Genomic DNA, 15,285 nt, shown 5'->3' with positions numbered 1-15,285 from the left:
TTTAAAAATCATGTCATCTGCAAACCAAAATACTTTTACCTCTTCCTTTCTAATCTGAATGCCTTTTATTTCTTTTCCTTGCCTAATTGCCTTGGCTAGAACCTCTGATAAAATATTGAATAAATGCAAAAAAATGGGAGGTGCCTGGGTGGCTCAAACAGTTGAACCTCCAACTCTTGATTTCAGCTCAGATAGTGATGCCAGGGTGATGGGATCAAGTCCTGTGTTGGGCTCTGCACTGAGCATGGAGCCTTAGGATATTCTCTCTCTCTCTCTCTCTCTCTCTCTCTCTCTCTCTCTCTCTCTCTCCCCCCCCCCCCCCCCCCCACCATGGGCCCCTCCCCTGATAGCATTCTCTTCTCTCCCTAAAATTAAAAAGAAAAGAGAAAAGAAAAAAGAAGGCATCCTCATCTTGTTCCTTATCTTTGGGGGATGCATTCAGTCTCTCACCATTAAGTATTATGTTAGTTATGGGGTTTTGGTAAATGCCTTTCATCAACTCAAGGAAGTTTCCTTCTCTTCCTAGTTTTGTGAATGCTTTTATCATGAAGTGCTTTTGGCATTTGTTAGGTGCTTCTGCTACGCCTATCAAGACGATTATGAAGTTTTTGTACTTATTCTATTAATAAGGTACATTGCAGTGGTTTTCATACGTTAATCCAATCTTGGATTCCTCAGATAAATCCCACTTGGTCACGGCATGTAAACCTTTCTATATGTTGCTGGCTTCAGTTTGCTAGTATTTTGTTACAGATTTGTGCATCTATATTCATAAGAAATATCAGCGTATACAGTTGACCCTTGAACAACATGGGTTTGCCCTGTGTGGGTCCACTCATGTACAATTTTCTTTTCAATAGAGTACAGTACTTTAAATGTATTTTCCTTATGATTTTCTTCATAAAATTTTCTGTTCTCTAGCTTATTTTATTGTACATAACACATATAAATAATAAATATACAAAATATGCGGTAGTTCTTATCAGTAAGGCTTCTAGTCAATGGTAGGCTATTTGTTAACTTTTTGGGGAGTCAAGTAATATGTGGATTTTCAACTGCATGGGGGATTAATGCCCCTCACTCGTGCACTGTTCCAGAGTCAGCTGTACTTTTCTTGTGATCTCTTTGTCTGGTTTTGGTATCAAAGTAATACTGGCCTTAAACAATGAGTTGGGAAATGGTCCTTCCTTTCCCATTTTCTGGAGGAGATTGTGCTATACCATCAAGTCTTCTTCAAATATTTAGTAGACTTTAGCAAGGGAGCCACACACGCCTGGGCTTTGCCTTGTGAGCATTTCTTTCATTACTAAATCTCTCTACTTACAATAGGTCACGTCAAAGTCTCTGTTTCTTTTTGGGTAGTTTGGTAGTCATGTGTCTTCCTAGGGATTTTCCACTTCACCTAGGTTATCATAACTCGTTGACATAAAATTATTCATAATATGATCCTTTTTATTTCTCCAAGGCAGGTAGTGATGTTCCTTCTTTTAGTCCTGATTGCAGTAACTGAGCTTTTTCTATTTTTCTGTTGGTCAGCCAGCTAATGGTTTGTCGATTTTGTTGATTTTTTTTCAGCGGACTAATTTTTGGTTTCATTGATTTTCTCTACTGTTCTCTATTCTCTATTTTATTTACTTCTGCTCTAGTCTTTATTATTTCCTACCTTCTACTTGTTTAGGGTTTCATTTGCTCTTTTTCTACCTCTTTAAGGCAAAAGGCTATGTTACTGATTTGTGATCTCTCCTCTTTCATTTCCGCCCATTTTATTGTGATACAACTGACATAGTACTGTGTGTTTAAAATGCACAACATAAGGACTTGACTTACCTATACTGTGAACTGATTATCACAATGAGTTAACATCCATCATCTCACACAGATTAAAAAAAAATTTTCTTTCCTTCTGATAAAACCTCTTAGGATTCACTCTCTTAACGACTTTCATATATACCATACTGCATCGTTAACTACACTCATCATATTGTACATTATGTCCACAATACTTACTTATAACCGGAAGTCTGTACATTCTGTATATTTTGACCACCTTCATCTAATTCCCCCACCCCTCACCACCACCCCACCTCCAATAACCACAAATCGAATCTCTTTTTCTATGAACTTGGATTGTTTTTATGTTCCACAGATAAGTGAAATCATACAGTATTCGTCTTTCTCCATCTGACTTATTTCACACAACATAATGCCCTCAAGGTCCATCCATGTTGCTGCAACTGGCAGAATGTCATTTGATGCCTTTATAATATTCCTGTGTATCACAATTTCTTTATTTATTCTAATAGGCACTTAGATAGTTTCCATGTCTTAGATATTGTATGCAATGCTGCTATCAACATTGGAGTGCAGGTATCTCTCCAATATAGTGTTTTCATTTTCTTTGGAATTGTTTCCTATGTATATATTCCCAGAATTGGAACCGCTAGATCCTATGGTTTATCTATTTTTAACTTGGGGGGAAACCTCAATACTGTTTTCCATAGTGGCTGCACCAATTTACCTTCCCACCAACACTGCACATGTGTTCCCTTTTCTCCACATTCTTGCATTCATCCTTTTATTTATTTTTTTTAATGTCAGCCATTCCAAAAGGATTCAGTGATATTTCACCATGGTTTTGATTTGCCAATGAACTGCGATGCGAGGCATCTTTTCATGTGTCTGTTGGCCATGCATATATCTTCTTTGGAAAAATGTTTATTCAGGTCCTTCACCTATTTTTAAAATCGGATTATTTGCTTTTTATGTTGAGTTGCATGAGTTCTTTACATATTTTACATATTAACCCCTTCTCAGATATACGGTTTGTAAAGATTTTTTTCCCATTCCAAATGTTGTCTTTTCATTTTGTTGACTCTCTTCTTTTAGAAGTATAGGCATTAACAGCTATAAATTTCCCTCTAAGCACTGATTCAGTGGCATCCCTTAGGTTTTAGTATGTTATGTTTCTGTTTTCATTCACCTCAAAATATGTTCTAATTTCCCTTATTATTTCTTCCTTGACCCAGGAGCTATTTAGGAGTGTGTTAATTTCCACATTTATGTGAATTTCTGAATTTCCTTCTACTATTGGTTTCTTACACCATTCCACTGTGATCAGAAAGCACTTTGTATGATTTCAATAATTTTAAATTCATCAAAACTTGTTGTATGGCCTAATATATGTTCTATGGCCTAATATAGTCTATTCTGAAGAATTTCTGTATGCGATTAAGAACAATGTGTATTCTGCTATGGTTAAATGTAGTGTTCTTTGGATGTCTGTTCTAGTTTATTTATAATGTTCAAATCTACTTCCTTATTGAACTTCTGCCCAGTTTCAATCCATTATTCAAAGTGGGATATTAAAATCTCCAGTGGTTATTGCTGAACTTTGTATTTCTCCCTTCAATTCTGTTCGTTTTTGCTTCATGTATTTTGGGATCTGATGTTATTTGCACATGTTTGTAATTATAATGTCTTCCTGATAAATTGACCTATCAATATATAATGACTCTCTTTACCCTTGTAATAGTATTTTTCTTAAAGTCAATTTCTCCAGTATTAGGACAGCCACTCCAGCTCTCTTTTGGTTACTTTTTGCATGGTGTGTCTTTTCAGTTTATTTGTTTCTTGAGAGAGAGTGTGTGCATGCAAGTAACAGAAGGGCAGAGAGGGAATCCCAAGCAGGCTCCACACTGTCAGCATGGAGACCGACACGCGGCTCAAAGTCATGAATCTCAAGATCATGACCTGAGCCGAAGTTGGACGCTTAACTGACCAAGCCACCCAGGCACCCCACACAGTACATCTTGTTATATTCTTTTACTTTTGAACTATTTGTGTTTAAATATAACGTGGGTCTGTTGTAGAGAGAATATAGTTAGGTCATGCTTATTTAATTCATTCTGCCCATCTCTGCTTTTTCATGGGAGTGTTTAGTCCATTTACATTTAACATAATTACTGGTAAAATTTAAATCTGCCATTTTATTGTTTTCTATATATCTTAGGCCTTTTTGTTCCTCTATTCCTCCATTACTGCCTTATTTTTTATTTTAGTATCCCATTTTAATAACCTTGTTTTTTTATTATATATTTTTTAGTTATTTTCTTAGTTGGTTACACCATCTTTTACATTTACCTATGGAGTTGCCTTTACTGATACTCTTTTTTTTCTCCTATGGATTTGAATTACTGTCTAGTTTCTTTTTGTTACAACTAGAAAGATTCCCTTTTTTTGTAGGATACGTCTGCTAGTGACAAACTGGTTTCTCTGAGATGTCTTAATTTTTTTTTATTTTGAAAGACAGTTTTGCTGCATATAGAATTCTTGATTGTTCTTTCTTTCAGCACTTTAAATGTGTCATCTTACTACTTCTGGCATCCACGATTTCAGACGAAAAGCTAGCTGTTAATCTTATTGAGGATCCCTTTAACACCATGATTCACTTCTCTCTTGCTATTTTTTTTTTTTTTTTTTTTTTTGGCTTTTGATAGCTTGACTGTATAAGTGTACATCTCTGTGTTTATCCTACTTGGAATGTACTAACATTCCTGAGTATTCAGGTTGATATTTTAAATGAAATTTGTCAAGTTTTAGGCTATTGTTTCTTTTTTTTTTTTTTTTAACTTTTATTTATTTTTGAGACAGAGACAGAGCATGAACGGGGGAGGGTCAGAGAGAGGAAGACACAGAATCTGAAACAGGCTCCAGGCTCTGAGCTGTCAGCACAGAGCCCGACGCAGGGCTCGAACTCACGGACCGTGAGATCGTGACCTGAGCCGAAGTCGGCCGCTTAACCGACTGAGCCACCCAGGCGCCCCGGCTATTGTTTCTTCAAGTATTCTTTCTGTCTCTTTCTCTCTCCTGCTTCTGGGACTTCCATTATGGGGGGGGGGGGAAGCCTGTGTAATTTCAATTGACTTCCAAGTCCACTAATTCTTAGTTCTGAAAATTTAAATCTGTTGTTGACCCCATCTCGTCATTTTTTTCATTTCAGTCATTGTGCTTTACAACTCCAGAATTTCTATTTTGTCCTTTATTATCTCTCTCTCTTCACTGATATTCTCTATTAGGTAAGACATAATTTTCATACTTTAATGCTTTAAATGTGAATTCCTTTCACTCTTTGAACCCATTTATAATCACTGATTTAAAATGTTTGTCTAAATCAAAACCACACTCAGATATCACCTCACGCCAGTCAGAGTGGCCAAAATAAACAAATCAGGAGACTACAGATGCTGGAGAGGAAACGGGAACCCTCTTGCACTGTTGGTGGGAATGCAAATTGGTGCAGCCACTCTGGAAAACAGTGTGGAGGTTCCACAAAAAATTAAAAATAGACCTACCCTATGACCCAGCAATAGCACTGCTAGGAATTTACCCAAGGGATACAGGAGTACTGATGCATAGGGGCACTTGTACCCCAATGTTTATAGCAGCACTCTCAACAATAGCCAAATTGTGGAAAGAGCCTAAATGTCCATCAACTGATGAATGGATAAAGAAATTGTGGTTTCTATACACAATGGAGTACTACGTGGCAATGAGAAAGAATGAAATATGGCCCTTTGTAGCAACGTGGATGGAACTGGAGAGTGTGACGCTAAGTGAAATAAGCCATACAGAAAAAGACAGATACCATATGTTTTCACTCTTATGTGGATCCTGAGAAACTTAACAGAAACCCATGGGGGAGGGGAAAGAAAAATAAAAAAGAGGTTAGAGTGGGAGAGAGCCAAAGCATAGGAGACTGCTAAAAACTGAGAACAAACTGAAGGTTGATGGGGGGTGGGAGGGAGGGGAGGGTGGGTGATGGGTATTGAGGAGGGCACCTGTTGGGATGAGCACTGGGCATTGTATGGGAACCAATTTGACAATAAACTTCATATATTGAAAAAATAAAAAATAAAAAATAAAAAAAATTAAATGTTTGTCTACTAAGTCCAATATCTGGACTCTCAGGGACACTTTGGGATTTTCCCTGTCCCTTCTTTCTTTGTGTGTGTTGAAAACTGGATTTTCAATAAACTCAGATTTCACTCTCCATCAAAGGTTTATTGTTGTTGTTGCCTGTTGTTTTTGTTGACACTAATGCTGTGTATCCATTTCCAGGACTAATTCTATAAAGTCTGTTTTATCATATGTAGCTGCTTAAGTCTTTGTTTAGTTGCCTTTAGTGGCCAACTAATGACAAAACAGAAATTCCCTGGGGCACCTGGGTGGCTCAGTCAGTTAAACCTCTGACTCTTAATTTCAGCTCAGATCATGATCACACATCATTCGTGAGTCAGAGCCCCACATCAGGCTCTGTGCAGACAGCGTGGGGCCCACTTGGAATTCTCTCTCTCCTCCTCCCTCTCTGCCCCTCCCCCACTCCCTCCCTCTCTCTCAAAATAAATAAGCATTGTTTCTAAACCAAAAATTTCTTTAAATGCGTTGAACTAATATGTCTCTCAGCCTTCATTGAGGAATTGTGTGTATGTAGTCACATTCTTTCTATGCTCTGATAGGCAGTTTACCACTCTCCCTTAGCCTTTTCTTCCTGCTTGTAGAGAGAGCCTCAGTGTCACCCAGGGTAACAGATTAGGGCCTTCACAAGTCCTCGGCAAATGTATAAATTTTCACATGCGCAGGGGCCTTGTAGATTCTAAAACATATGTCAAAGCGTTTCAAATCCCTCAGATACCTCCTATCCCAATTATTCTTTTAAAGGTTTTTTTGGTCAACCTCTTTCTTGTCAACCTCAACAGGTGTAGCCACCTCAGGCACCTGCAATGTTAAGTGTGCTGCTGAGTGTCTTTAAAAAATGCCCTAAAGCTGTTCACACAAAATGAGTTCTGAATCAGGTGAAATATGAACAAGCTCTGCAGTGCCTGGGGGGCTCAGTCGGTGAAGTATCTGACTCTTGATTTTGGCTCAGGTCATGATCTCACAGTTTGTGGGATCGAGCCCTGCATCAGGCTCTGGGCTGACAGCACAGAGAATGCTTGGGATTTTCTTGCGCTCTCTCTCTGCCCCTCCCCTGCTAACGTGCTCGCTCCCTCCCTTTCTCTCTCAAAATAAACTTTAAAAAAAAAAAAAAAACAAGCTCTGAGGATAGAGCTTTTCAACATTTGCCAGACAGGTCATATAGTGACAATTTGCCGAGAGTGGGGACTTTTGAAGAGCTCAGAACTTGTTCTTACCCCTCCAATAGCATTTAGTTTTCAAGGCTACTGTACTAGGAGTTCACTGTTCTGAAATTCAGTCTTTTCTCTTGAATAAATGCTCCTTGAATTGTTGCAACTCTCTGATTTAACCCCAGAATTCTAAAATAGTTTATTATGCCAATATTTGCCTCCATGAAATTTTGTTCTCTGGGCTGTTTTGCAGGGGAATATTTACTGAAAGTCCTTACTCTAACATTCCAGATGTGGTTCCAAGATAAGGGTTTTTTTTTTTTTAATAAAAATGCATGATGAATAAAATATCAAAATTTTAAGCTAAGACACAATCAGTGACAGTGCTGTGCCGCTTCATCCTGGAGGCTGACACCAGAGGAAAAAATCAATACTGATTTTTTTTTTAATTTGGTATTTTGCTCATCATGAACTTTTTGCACTAATCTTCTTTTATTTTTTTTAACGTTTATTTATTATTGAGAGACAGAGAGACACAGAGCGTGAGCAGGGGAGGGGCAGAGAGAGGGGGAGACACAGAATCCGAAGCAGGCTCCAGGCTCCGAAATGTCAGCACAGAGCCCGATGTGGGGCCCGAACTCATGAACTGTGAGATCATGACCTGAGCCGAAGTCAGTCGCCCAAGCGACCGAGCCACCCCGGCGCCCCTGATTTTCATTTTTAAATTACATTGAGAGATCATTTATTTTTGTTGTTTGGTTTTTGATACCTCTTTAAATTCCGCACCTGAGACGAGTGTCTGACCAGCCTCTCTCTGGTCCCAGCCTTAGACAAATGCAATTTTCAGACCACATCTCTGCTTTAAAAAAAAAAAAAAAAAAAAAAAAAAAAAAGTTCTCCAAACTGAGATATTAGCTCTAATTCACTTTTATATTCCGTTACAATATCTTGGGTCGTTGTCAAAATGATAATCCAAAAATCTAGCAGAAAATTTTTAGTGGGAAGCCGAGGAGCAGAGGATAACGAAGTTCTAATACGCTAACTTCCGAGTCTTCTAGGAGAGGTGTATTAGCTCGCTCAGTACAAAGCTGATCAGGAGCCACCAGTTAAACTAAAACAATACGGACCGTTGCACAGAAACACTGGCTAGAGTCTGTACAATTTAAATATGACGTGTCGCATATCTGCCATACAAATTTCCTAAGATATCAGGCAACGCTAACAGAAAATGCATCAGCCTTACAAATATCAATTCCAACCAAAATTTTTTTGAGAGAGAGAGAGAGAGAGAGAGACAAAGAGCGAGTGAGCGTATGCAAATGGAGAAGGAGCAGAGGGACAGAGGCTCCAAACCCAGCCGGGGGCCCAGTGTGGGGCTCAATCCCACAAACCCGTGAGATCGTGACCTGAGCGGAAACCAAGAGCTGGACAACTCACTGACCGAGCCACCCAGGTGCCCCCCAAAATCATTCTTGTACATGATTTTAGTTCTCGGGTTGGCATTCCCGGAAAATGAACTAATGGAAATCGAAGAATTAGGGGCAAAAAAATGTGTTTGGCTTAGTCTGCGGCAACATTTCCAACCTGAGAAGACAATTATTTGTAGGGAGCGAAAGACTGTCTTGAGAAGCTATGTTGAGTGGGTCATTTCAAACAGCTTAGTATAGAGATAATTCTGGATGATTTGAGATTACTTCTCCTATACTGCATCGAGCAGAGATAGTGTTCACGTTAGCTTTTTAGATCAGTACTTTGCAGCAACAGTCTGGTGAAGTGTGGAAATTTAACTTCCCTATTAAGTGCTCATTATTTGCTTCTGCTGTTTCATTATCATTTCTTGTAATCCACGGCTCTATACTCGATGCTTTTTCCACCGTGCTTTTGGAAAGCATTTAAAATCACGGTATCAGTATCAGCCTGTTTCTGGACAAATGTATTTCCCTTACTATAGTCTTTATAGAAGCTAACACACCCTGTTGGCTTTTCACTGCTGCGGGTGAGTCAAAGTTCCCAAAGTCAGTATCAACCTGTCATTGATAGTGGCTTCGCCCTCATCACATACACCGCTGACTTACCTTTAATGACTGTGTGTCTACACACGGCTACACATCGGCAGCCAAAGAGCAGATTCCCCTCCTCCAACCCTAGCTAACTCCAGGTGCCTTCAGGTCACTGGGTTCCCTCCAGCTCACTCTCCACCTCCACGTTCCCCAAGAAAGAGCAGTGTGGCTTCCGCTGCCAACATCCTGATTTAGCGCAGTTCTATTTGTTCCTGGGGGACCGCAGGGAACCGAGGCACAAGTGCCAACTTCCTCCTGCAACGAGCCGATGGGAACCGTCATGAGGACACACAACCTCCCTCCAACTCCCAGTTCACGTAATGGTGTAGACTGGATTCCACGTCCCCGAAAGGCCCTCGGTCGCAACTGGTCCCAAGCCACCATGCCACCCAGGGTCCCAAGAGAAACACCACCACCCGCTCGCCTGACACAGCCTCAGGTTGCTGCAGAAGAGAGTCCAAGGGGAGGCCCAAGAAACCGCTACAGCCGTCGTGGGGAGTCGCTGGCCATCGCCATCTGGCCTCCCTGATGGTCCTGCCATGTGCCAGTGGAGCTCTGGTCTGAGGGCCCTGTACTAGCCGTTCCCCAGGGAGCAAAATGCTCCTCCCCCTTATGGCTCCTCCCCGATGGCGCTTTCTTCCATCTCGTTTAGGGCTCCACTCAATGTTCCCCTCAGAGAGGCCTTCCCCGACCCCCCTACTTGACACAACAATTCCTTGCCCTACATTCCTACTATGATTTACTTGTCTCTGTACCACTGCCCCTACCTGATCTACCGAACATCTATTTAAATGTACCTATTACGCTCACTGTAAGTTCCTCAGGGGCACAGTTTTGGTCTGTTTTGCTCACTGCTCTGTAAGAAGACCTAATGCTGAGAACAGCGCGTGTCTCGAGCTTCGGGCGGATGCTGTTAAAGCAAAACAAAGCCGGACACTAAGGGCACTACAGGCGGCTTGTATTCGGTATATACTGCAAAAGTGGAAAGAGACTTCAGGAGAGAACTGAGCTCACCTGCAATCCGGGTGACTGGGTGTTTGAAAAGAAGAACGGGGGAATAAGGAGGGGGAACAAGCAGAGTCAAGGAAGCGGGCAGGGTGGCTGTTGCCCGTCAAGGCGATTAGGCCATCTGTGTCTGCTAAGTGGCACCTGTCAGAGTTAGGCTCCCACACAGACTGGGAGACAGAGGCTCTACCCTCCCTCGGGATTACATGTCAAAGGAATGGCTTTCAGGTCTTTGAGAAAGACACTCCTGGGTTGTAGGATATACGTCTACATCTCGAAGGGGCAGGGAAAGGATTACGATTGTAAGTTTTTCTAATAAATACTTAACGAAAGGGAAGTCAGGGCCCCCACGATCAGGTGTCGGCCAGGACAAAAGGTAAATCCTTTCTGGCAGCCTTGGACTTTTCCAAACCGGAACTCCAGGTGGGTGGGGCTGGGTCATCCCAGAGAGGAGGCCTTAGGCTGCTAGAAGCCAAGTCAGAGTTTTTCAAGAAGAGTCTTAGTGTGTGCGTGGGAGGGGTGGGGCTGGGGTGGGTGCACAGGGGGAAGTGTGTCCCAGGCTGCAGTTCTTATAGGCCAAGGCTGAGGTCAAGAAGGGTCCTCAGAGGAGCCTCGCTACAGTTTGGTCAAAGAGAGGGTCTGTGCCGGGGGGGAGGGGGGGGTGCTGGATGGATGGGGCACAAGGGTTGGAGGGAAAGGGGTCGAGATGTTAAGCTCTGAAGGCGCCCAAACTCAGATAGGAAGTAGCAATCGTGTCAGAAAAAAAGGGAAAAGCCTCCTCTCTTCTCAGCAGCTCCCTTTCAAACATTCCTGCCATGGGCCCAATCAGGCTGCTAATGGGGATAAGTCAACAGTCCACGCGAGTCCTTCCCGACATGCACTGGTTTCCCTCAGAATATTTTCCAGGCCTGAGTTTGTTCCCTGTTTAAAATTCATATTAGAGACAGATCCTAAGGAGTTTACAAAAAGATCTCCTAATGGAGCTGATGCTATCTGTTCCTATTAACTTTCTAGTAATGAAGCATCTCTTAGTAGTTAATTTTTTTTTCCTTCCTTCTCCCTTGGCAGCCCGCCTCTGAGATGTGGAAGGGCTTTAACCCACTTTCTTCCCTTCCCCACCCCCGGCTCAGCTTTTCTCCACCTCTAACTCACACCCCCGGGGCCAGAAAAGCCCCGGTTCTGGTTCGTGCAAAATCAGCAGGCAAAGAGTCGGTTCTCCGGGTACCCGCCTGATCTCAGTAGCTGCACGTGGCCCGAGGTCACAGCACCCTGCACTATTTGAGCAGGTCAACTGCAACACTGGCCCGATTTTGGGTTTTGTCTTTTCGTAAGACTGGGGATGTTAAAATAAGAAAAAGCATTTTTATAAGTTAGCTTAACATTCAAACACCATTGAGAGCCAGAGCAGACTGAGACTTTGTAGAGCGTTACATTTACATGAGGGAGGTAGGGGGAGGCGGGAGCGTCCACCTCGTCTAAAAAGAATCCAAAACGCAAATATAAAATTAGGCAGGACCAGGCGAACGCACGGCCAGTGGCCTTCCCAGGGGCTTGGAAGAAGCCGAATGAGGGGCCCCGAAGCTTAAGGTTCATTAGCTTCCCGGTAAATCCGCCTCTGCTGGGAGAAATAAAAGACTAGAGCGGTTTATACCGCGGCATTAAAATCTCTAGAAAACCGCTAAGCATAACAGCGTTCTATTACCTCAGTCCTCTAGATGCTGTTCTTATCTCTCTCTCACAAACCTCCGTCCCTTCCGTTCCCTCTAATTTGGCCCCAGCAGTTCATTATAAAAAGTACATGTGCCGGGCTGGGGTTGCGCGTCCTTCCCCTATTTGGGCTCTAAGAATCCAGTAATGTGTCAATTACGTAATAGCCCAAACAGGGAGTTTAACAGAGTACAAAAAGCATAGTCGTGGTTCTTACATAAGCCTTCATAAACCATCCATAAGATCCGAGTATCTGTAATATCTGGAATTACATAAGGCAGACAAAAAACACTGACTCAGCAGCCAGGCCTATTGCCAACCTTAGAAACAATAAAAAGCGTCTTGCACCTAATTTGCTTCTCTATAGTAAGTTTTTAATGAGAGGAAGATGACCTTTAATAAGACTTGATTATCTTTTCACGTACGCATAAGGAATACCCTGACACTACGACTCAACTTCACTGTTACCTCTGCACAAAGAAATGTCCCACTTTGGACTCCTCTACACCTGTCACACGGAATTACGGGGCTCTGAAAAGCAACAGCGATTTCTGCAGGTTTAGAAAAATAACCGAGGAAGATCTCTGGATACGATACAAAAGTGCACGTGCTATAATTTTTCTTTCCAATGCCATTTTTTTTCTCTCCGAATTTTTAACCACTTATTTTTTTTTACCTACCTTAAGCCACTGTAGCCACACGTTGAGCTACGAAGTGGCAAATTAAAAGAAACAGTGCTACCCAATGGGTCTCACCCCCCCCCCCCCCCCGCCACCAGCTGCACGTCAGAATCACCGAGAGAGCTTTGACCATTACAAATGCCTCAGCACCACCCAAAACCATGATCTATAAATTGAAAATAGAAAGGAATACTTGGGGTGAGGCACAAGAGGGGGTCCCCAGACATCAGAATTTCTGATGTTTTCTACCTCTGTCTTCTTACCTGAAAAAAATAACCATATATATGAGCAGAGGTTTTCTTAAGAGGGAATGTTTAAGAACAGATAGCTCATAATTACTAAGTTTCCATCAGCTATACAAATAAAATCATCCCGTAGTTTGAAAGCCATAAAGGAGATCTGTGGGATCTTTTTATTTCTATCAATAAGGAGTCAAAATATTTTCACCAACTGTCTTAACAGTCTTTACAAAACCCATTTTATTTTTTAATGTTTTGCAATTCTACCTAATGAATTCAAAGAAGGAGCCCTATATTACCTCAAAGGGTACCTCAAGTTATGACCAGGCTTCCCTTCAAGTAAAGTTTTGGTCTGAAAACCTAGTTCTGACTTATCTTCAACCGTTCTCCTCAGATGCTCTGGCAATCACTTCTATAACTTCACCAATGAGCAAATATTTTTTAAAGCACTTCTAGAACGGAGAGTACAGGCGCCTTTGGTACCCTGCCAGGAGTTCTTCTTTCCATGTTTGTATTTAAAATAGATTGGTAGTAACATCACTTGTGTGCCTGAAATTCCTTCTGTGCAGAGGCTCAGAATGAGAAAAAAACAAAAAACAAAACAAAAAAAAAGCACCACTTCACTGCTTTGCCATTATAAAGCTCAAAGGAAATAACACATTCATACTAAATTAAGACGAAGACATAGAACAAATTTCTCTGAAGCGGGGGGTGGGGGGGGGAAGGACTCGGCTCCCCTAACCCACCCTCCCTCCTGAAACAGGGGGTGCGGGCAAGGGTGCCACACGAGCTGCAAGACCGCGGCCCAAGCAGGTGACGCGAGCAGGAAAGAAGCAGCGCTGTGATGACCAGAAAAGCCAAATAAAATGCTGCGCTGCCCGGGGCCGGTTGCAATCACTCCCCAACTCCGCGCACCTGCCTGCGAGCGGGTTCCAGAAGCCAGGCTCCCGGAGCCCAGCGCGACCCCGTCGGGCTGCGCGGAAGAGGATTCGCTCACCTGGGTGCGAAAGGGCCAAGGAAGATGTCCCAGAAGCCACCACTGCCCTCAACGAGACTCGCATCCCGGACCGGGTGCGGACGCGCTTCCTCCGCGTCTTCCTCCTCCTCCTCCTCCTCCTCCTCCTCCTCCTCCAGCTCGAGTTCTCTATTTACCGACGGGCGTGTACTCCGCTGACCGGCCACGGAGATCCCCGAAGCGGGGACCCCGACAAACTTGCCGGGAGAGGCCAGCGGAGGCGGCGCGGCCAGGGACGCCCCCGCACCTGCGGCGCGCTCTCCGCCACCGTCGCCTCGGCGGCCGCCCACGCCCGCCGGCAGCGCCGGCTCCGCGCCCCCGCACTCACCTCGCGCCGGCACCGCCCAGGCCGCCGCCGCCGCCCCCCTCCCGGCTCCGGCCGCTCCGAGGCCACCGGGGCCCGTCGACAGCGCGCCCGGGCGCGCCCCGCCTCGGCCGCCGCTCCTCCGGCCGCGTCGCCCGGACAAAGACGGGCGGCGGGGCGGGCGGCGGCGAAGCCCGAGGCTCGGAGCGCGCCGCGCCACCCGCGCGCCTCGCTCGCGAGGTGCGGTCGGCGGTGACAGCCCCCGGGGAGGCGAGCGGGCCCGCGCGGGAGGGCGGCGCGGGGCGGCAGAGGCGCGCACCCCCTCCCGGCCGCCCCGAGACGCGCACGCCGGGGCCCGGGCGCCTCCTCCCGGCCCGGCGCCCCGCAGACCGCAGCCGCGCCGCCGGGGAGCCGCAGCGCCCTCTGCCGGCCGCGGGGCCTCGGTGCGCGCGCCGTCCCGCTGCAGCTCCGCGCGGGCCCGGGGGGAGGCGGCCCTTCCGCGCCGCCGCGCTCCGCGGGCGACCCTGCGACCCCCCGGGCCCCGCCCCCCGGGGCAGGAAGGACTAAGACTGAGGGGGGCGGGGGTGCGGGGGGGGCTTCGAGGAGCGGGATCTGCTGGATTTCTCTTAGGACGGACGAGGGGGCAGCTTCCCGTTCTAGGCAGCAGGAGGAATTCGGGGTCAGCGGAGGGGAAAAGCTTGGGAGGGCGGTGGCATTCCTGATGCACGAGGAACCCAAAGTTGATCTCGGGAAATGGCTGTAGAAAAAAGGCAGGCGTTTCCTTCTAGACTCAGGTTTGTGTCTGTGCCCAACACTGTTCGAGGGGTTCTGGAGAACTTGACGGATAACATCCTGACTTATAAACAAGTACACGGGCTCCTCAAAGATTGTCCCAGTCCTGCCTGAAATGCTCTTGGCCTCCCTCAGCAGTGCACCTAGAAGGTTTAAAAAGGCAATGGAGATCGGGGAGCTACTCCCTGTGGTTCAAGCGCAGAGGAATAAACGTTTCCCAGCATAAAAATGAAATGGTGTCGTCTTCCCTGTTAAGCAGTGTTTTATGCAAGTCAACTTTTTAACAAGCTGCACTGCTTGGTGAGGGGAAATCATGAAGCAGCACCTTTTTTCCACGCGGCCTTTTGAAATCATTCTAT

General features: G+C 44.8%; 2 protein-coding genes across 2 annotated transcripts in view; one reads left to right on the top strand and one right to left on the bottom strand.

Moving 5' to 3' along the window:
- MTUS2 (microtubule associated scaffold protein 2) overlaps window positions 1-14,201 on the bottom strand; it is a 565,789-nt gene extending 551,588 nt beyond the window's left edge. Inside the window, 1 exon segment of the mRNA XM_042941853.1 lies at window positions 14,159-14,201. The gene's annotated coding sequence lies outside the window, so the exon portion shown is untranslated.
- Window positions 13,682-14,701, top strand: LOC122228833 (basic salivary proline-rich protein 2-like). The gene has a single exon (XM_042954207.1). It carries the CDS (start codon window positions 13,682-13,684, stop codon window positions 14,699-14,701), a length of 1,020 nt encoding a protein of 339 aa, XP_042810141.1.
- The last annotated feature ends 584 nt before the right edge of the window (window positions 14,702-15,285 follow it).

The sequence above is a fragment of the Panthera leo genome, chromosome A1, assembly GCF_018350215.1.
Source record: "Panthera leo isolate Ple1 chromosome A1, P.leo_Ple1_pat1.1, whole genome shotgun sequence".
NCBI lineage: Eukaryota > Metazoa > Chordata > Mammalia > Carnivora > Felidae > Panthera > Panthera leo.
The sequence above is the reverse complement of the archived record's forward strand: the minus strand, read 5'-3'. Positions and strand labels throughout refer to the sequence as shown.